At 51.2% G+C, this 6291-nt stretch overlaps 2 protein-coding genes across 2 annotated transcripts; both read right to left on the reverse strand.

Moving 5' to 3' along the window:
* Positions 1–91: 91 nt before the first annotated feature.
* Spata25 (spermatogenesis associated 25) lies at positions 92–3726 on the reverse strand. Its single transcript, XM_034493613.2, has 2 exons — positions 1508–3726; positions 92–1130 (listed from the first exon to the last, which is right to left on the reverse strand). Exons 1-2 carry the CDS (start codon positions 1560–1562, stop codon positions 511–513), a joined length of 675 nt encoding a protein of 224 aa, XP_034349504.1. The 5' UTR covers positions 1563–3726; the 3' UTR covers positions 92–510.
* A 132-nt stretch (positions 3727–3858) lies between these two features.
* Neurl2 (neuralized E3 ubiquitin protein ligase 2) lies at positions 3859–6266 on the reverse strand. Its single transcript, XM_034493610.2, has 2 exons — positions 5329–6266; positions 3859–4097 (listed from the first exon to the last, which is right to left on the reverse strand). The coding sequence occupies exons 1-2, from the start codon at positions 6068–6070 to the stop codon at positions 3982–3984; spliced, it is 858 nt and encodes a 285-aa protein (XP_034349501.1). The 5' UTR covers positions 6071–6266; the 3' UTR covers positions 3859–3981.
* Positions 6267–6291: the final 25 nt, after the last annotated feature.

The following is a 6291-nucleotide window of genomic DNA, read 5'->3' on the forward strand; positions in this document are numbered from 1 at the left end:
GTGGCGCTGCCTGTGAGTGCCGACTCTGCTCTTGTTTTACCTGCCATTGTTTTCAGGCCTGGTTCTGCCTTTACTTTCAGTGAGACCCAAGAAAACGTTCTCCAGGCTCCAGCTTCTCTGTAGAATAGGTGTCCTCACAGGGTTGGTTGGAGTAAAGAAGAATGGGCTCCTGTTTGCTCAGCCAAGTGTTCATTTTCCACCATTTGCCTATAGTCCCATCTCCTTTCAGCTGGGACACAGGCAACAGGAAAGCCATATTGTCTAGGACTTTAGATAAGAAAATTTACTCTCCCAATAGGGCTTCCTACTTAGGTACCTTGACTTAATCTGCTCAGATCTGTGGTGGTATGAAGAACTTCTGCAGGGTGGTCCTGACAAAGCAGTGCAGTTTGTCAGGGTGGCTCAGTTACCCACACCCTCTTCCCATCCCTGCCAGAGCCATCCCCAACCTTATCTGCCCAAAAACCATACGGAGAAGCCACCCTATGTATCTCATGCTATTTCATCTGACTATAAGCAGGAGCCCCTCCTGAATCTCACTAAAGGCATCTGTCCAGAAGCCATGTGGGCATGTGCCTGCTCCCACTGCACCCCCTCCACAGCTCCCTCTGGCTCTGGATGGGCCATCATGAAGGCTTGAGCCGCCCGGATCAGGTCCTCTTCCCGCAGGCCTGGCACAGGCACGGTAGGTATGCCAGCAATCATCATGGCCAGGGTAAGGATGCAGATGTCAGGTTGGGAGCTGGCCTCTTTCCCCCCTGTCTCGGAAGATATTGGCAGAACCCCAGGTGTCAGCCCACATAGCAGCAAGGGCCGGGGCCTGCTAGGGCCACCCAGATAGGGAGCTCTGCTTCTGGAGCAGGGGTCTGCCCAGCCCAAGCTCTCCAGCTGCCTCATGGGGGGCAATTTGGGGCAGTATCGGTTGTGTTCCTTTCTTCGAGGTGTCTCCCAGCTAACACCCCCAGAGCAGCCCCTGGCTTCAGGCACTGCCAAGGTGGGGCCCCAGGCCTGGGCAGCAGGTGCCACCTGCTCAGCTTTCTGGCTCAGTGGGCCTAATCCACCAGGTGCCACTGCCACTGGCTCTGCAGGACTATAGAGGCCAAGGGACGAGCCCGGAGAAGCAGCCCCACCTGCAGAGACAAGAATGAAATGGAATGTTATTCTTGGTCTCTTGAAGGAAGCGGCCCTGAGGGGCAGGGCCTGGGGCCAGAGGCAATCAGAACCAGCCCAAGAGGGTACTCAGAGGTTGGGAATGTAAGCAATTACTTATTTCCATAACCCCAGCCAGTCCCAATACTGCAGGTGACAGGGAAGCATCTTAAGTGAGTGAGTGTATAACTAGCAATTGGCAAAGCCTTTTGGGTATCCTTTCAAGAGGATTGATTCCAGGTTTCAGCCCAAAAGCTTTCAGCAGAAGCCCCACCTCCCCAAAGCCAGGAAGCAACTTCGTGTGGGAAACTCTGCTGTCCCCACCCACCCACTCCCAGTTCCAGGAAGCCCCTCTCACCTTGGCCAGAAGGCAGGAGACTGAGATGAGTTTGTGGAGACATGAAGTAGGACATGGCTGCCCCAGAGTCCCTGTTTGTGAGGGAATAGCCCTATTCCTCCTGCTCTCATCCCCAGTTTTCTACAGTGTCACCTCACAGTTGCCTTTACACCCGGACCCTACCTCACAATACTAACATGTTCATTATGGAACATACATGTCACAATGGGAGGGGATTAAATGGGCGCTGGACCAGGGTCAGGAAGGTCCAGGATTTTGTCATTATCTTGGTTAGGATCCACCTAGACAGGCAGTTTTTTGTCTTGCTTTCTTCTGGTGCTGGGACTAGAACCCAGGGCTTTGCCGATCTGAGGCGTGAGCATTGCCTCAGAACTACATTCTCACTGTGTGTGTATGTGTGTTTTGTTTTGCTTTTTGTTGTGCTAGGGTTTGATTGGTTGGTTTTGTTTGTTGAGACAGGATCAAACTACTTAGCCCTGGCTGCCCTGGAAAGCCCTATGGTCTACTTCCTGTTCCAGGCTTGTCTCCTGCTTACTGGGATTACAAATCAGGAACCACCATGCCCAGCCTATGTTTGCTTTTATGTGGCTGGCCTCATACCCTTGAGCTTCCTGACTCAGTTTTCTAGGTGTTAGGAATATAGGTGTGTGCTGCCACGCCTGACTCCACCAAGACAGTTCTGTTCCTCAGTATCCTCATCTGCAAAATGGGAGTGACACTGCCTCCTGCCCCCCCAGGAGTTGGAATGATGAAATGAGATGCCCAAGGAAGCTAGTGATCCCGATACAGAGAAATGAGTCCAGTGCTTTTGTGTCTTGTGCTGTGAGTCTAGTGAATCACTTTGCTACCATAGAAGCCAAGCACGGGACACAGGCCTGTAACCCAGCACGCAGGGGCTACACACAGGAGGATCAGAACTACAAGGTCATCCCCCATTTTATAGCAAGTCTGAGGGCAACCAAGGTACAGGTGACCCTGGAGGGTTTTTGGTTGGTTGGTTGCTGGAGCCAGGCATGGCAGTGCTCCGGAGACAGAGACAGGCAGATCTCAAGTTTGAGACCAGCCTGCTATACAGAGCAAGTTCCTCGTCTCCAAATACATACATACATACATACATACATGCATACATACATGCCAGCCTGGTGTGCAGAGCGAGTTCCCTGTCTCCAAATAAATAAATAAATGCCAGCCTGGTGTGCAGAGCGAGTTCTCTGTCTCTAAATAAATAAATAAATAAATATTCATTTGCTATTTGTTCTTAGACAAATATATTTTCATCTCTTGGCCTCTGAAAAATGACATGTTTGGTCCAGGTCACTGGTGGTCAGCACAGGCTCTAGGAGGCTTCAAATAATGTTAGGGCCCTACTCCATCTTAAATCAACTAATAGAATCCCAGGGGCAGACCTATGTGTCAATATTTTTAACTTCTTGAAGACATTATGGTCAGGCCTGATGGACCAGGACTGGAATCCACTGCCTGGGCGGCTGAGGTAGAAGGGCCCCAAGTTTAAGGCCAATGTGAGCAACTTAAACATTGTCCTGAAGGATAAATAACAAGAGAGCTGGCAGCCGGGCAAGGTGGCACACACCTCAATCCCAGCACTCAGGAGGTAGAGACAGGCAGATCTTTGTGAGTTACATGCCAGCCAGGGCTACATATTGAAACCCTCTCTTTAAAGGGGTGGGAGTTGGAGGTAGGCCAGAGGCTGTGGTTTGGTGGTACAATGTTCCTCTAGCAAACAGGGCACTAAACTCAGTCTCTGGTAAACTATGTCTCCTGTTGAGATAGAATTGCCACAGGTCAAGATCAGCCTGTGTCTCAAATATACCAAAAACCAAGCAGTAAATAATTACCATCTTTTTTCTAAGCTGAAACCCCTGATCTAGGAAATGCTTCTCTGACCACGCATTAGAATCTCTGAAGGGGCTTTTATAAAAAAATAAAAAATAAATTAAAAAAAAAGCAAACAAACAAACAAACAAAAAAAAAAAAAAAAAAACAATGTCAAGTCAGCCATGAAGGCTTACGTCTATAATCCCAGAATATGGAAGACAAGACCTTGCCTAGAACAATACAAAACAAAAAATCCATGATGATTGGGTAAATTCCCTGACAAACCACAAACCAAAGGAAAATATTGAGGGGAGGGAGGGAGGGAGGACAGAGAGGGAGAACAAGAAGGGGGAGGGGTGTTGGCACTCATCAAGTGTCCCAGATAATTCAAAGAAGTGTGCACTCTAGGGAGCCCTGATCCAGACGGGTTCTAAAATACTTTCTCTGACCTGGTATATCTTCAAATGCCTCTCACAAGGCTGCAGAGGCAAGGAGACCCTCCAATGCTCAGAATATCCACATCAGCTCTGTTTATTTCTGGTCCTGATGGTGAGCTGTGTGGCCAGCTTCAGACTAGCCACTGCTCCGGAGGCAGGGTACACCACTGCGGCTTTGCTCTGGTGGCCACAGACAGGCCTTCATTCATACTTGCAGAAATCCTTTAGTCCTTTGGGCAGGTGGAGCCCATCAATGGCCAGCCTGTGAACCACATTCTTCTGGATCACTAGTCGGCACAGAGTCTGCAGAGACGGCACTGTGGAGAGATGTCTGTCAAAGGCAAACTGGTCTGGGGGAGGCGACACTAGAGCTGGGATCTATGTCTGGGTCCCCATTTGCCATCAACTTGGGATTACCTTCCGCTCTCAGGCTGACATAACTCCTCTTTCTGAGGACTTTGATCAGACCCACTGTCATTATAACACAGCCTAACTAACCCTCCTCCCTTCAAGGCCCAGCAGCTTGGTGTCAGCACAGGCGCGTAGCCGGTTCCAGCTCAACGAAGTCATGACACATGACCAGAGGTATAGGTGAAAAGTTCGCTGAGCTACAATAAGCCAGACCTCTGATTTTAAAAGTTGTCAGTCTGAGTCTCAGGAGAGCCAAGGCTACTCAGAGAAACCCGTCTCAAAAAAACAAACAAGCCGGGCGGTGGTGGCGCACGCCTTTAATCTCAGCATTTGGGAGGCAGAGGCAGGCGGATTTCTGAGTTTGAGGCCAGCCTGGTCTACAGAGTGAGTTCCAGGACAGCCAGGGCTACACGGAGAAACCCTGTCTCGAAAAACCAAAAACCAACCAACCAAACAAACAAAAAGTTCTCAATCTGGAGTTTGTGATGGCTGAAACCCATAGGTCCAAATCTCGGAACATTTTTCTAATAAAAACACACAACTCATAGCTGAATGTGGTAGCTCATGGCTAATCCCAACCCTCCTCAGGCTGAGGCAGAAAGGACTGTCAAAAGTACGAAGCCTGCCTGGGCTACTTACTGAATTCCTGAGCACCCTTGTCTCCAGAGTAAATTGGTCTCAGAAAACCAAAATTAAATAAAATAAAAATAAATAAATAAATAAATGCACAAGATTCTCAAGAAGCCTTGGATCTAAAATTGGCTTTAGAATCCTTGTCTTAGGGGCTGGGGCAGGTAGCACAGCAAGACTGCTTGCCTAGCACGCATGAGACTGTGACTTGGTTGCCAAGACAAAATTTAAAAACCACAGACTCCCTATCCTATTACTATTGAAACATCGTCCAAACCAAAAGGAACCTGCAAGGGTGTCTCAGTCAACCAGCTGAGATGAGTACACCGAGGTGGGCCCACAGCCAAGGTGTGGTGTGTGCCAGATCACAAGAGCCGGTGCTCAAGGTGAAGCCAGACCTTGCATCTTCAAAACTAGTGCTGGACAGTCCCAGGTTGTGGGGATCCTAGCAGGTGCCCGTTCCTACTCTGAACCAAAAGAAAGTCACTCCAGGGGTGGGATACCTACAGCCATACTCCAGCTGGACCAGGCGCACACTCTTGGTGGAGGCAAACACATCTACCACAGCGTAGAGGGGCTGAGCAGCTGGCAGTCCCCGGGCGCTGGGGCCCATGTCCTCCCCGTTGATGATGATGTGCATGTCGGCGGTTCCATCCTCACGGGGGCAGAAGAGAACACCCAGGCGGCTACGGCGCGCAGTGGGAGGCAGCACGTTTTGCTCATAGAGTTGATCTAAGAGGTGGCTATAAAGCCCTGGCCGGCTGCGGCCCACCAGACGGTCCCGGGGAATTCGGAACTGCTCGATGCGTAGATAAGGTTCAGCCAGTAGGGCTTGGGGACCTCTGGGGACCGCTGCCTCTGCTTCTGGTTGACCTTCCCGGGGCACACGGTTGTGGTGGCGCGTGATAGCGAAGACCCAGCTGTGGCCAAGGCTAACCAAGTCAGGCAGTGAAAACTCGGGTACAGTGGTTAGACTGGCCGGGTCCAGAGCGGTCAGACCAAGACGTAGGTGCCCGCACCAGCCCAACTCTTTTTCCTCTATCTCCACTAGAAATACCTGGCCGGGGGCCAGGGGCTCGCGACTGAAGCACACACCGTGGGCGAAACTCTCCACGCGTGTGGCTCGGGTCCCCGACGGGTCTATGCGGATGTTGGCTCCGTGCACTTGGTGGAAGCGGGTGGGAGGGGGCTCAGGGCGCGCAGGGCTCCGTGGGCCACTTAAGCCTACATGTTCGGAGGGAGCAGCCATCTCCACTCTATGAAGCAGGCCAGCTCATGCCAAGGGCTATTTTGGGCGGCGGGCTCAGATGGTGACCGCGGGGGGGGGGGGGGACCATGTAAGGCATTTCCCCCTTGTCTAACTTCCCCTGGCTCTGCCCGGGGGTCCTAGCACCGCTTTCTCGGCATGTCACCAGTAAGGGGTCCCCAGGATCCTAGGGAACCTTGCTGTCAACACCAAGATCATCTGAT

Source organism: Arvicanthis niloticus, chromosome 2, assembly GCF_011762505.2.
Source record: "Arvicanthis niloticus isolate mArvNil1 chromosome 2, mArvNil1.pat.X, whole genome shotgun sequence".
NCBI classification, from domain to species: Eukaryota; Metazoa; Chordata; class Mammalia; order Rodentia; family Muridae; genus Arvicanthis; species Arvicanthis niloticus.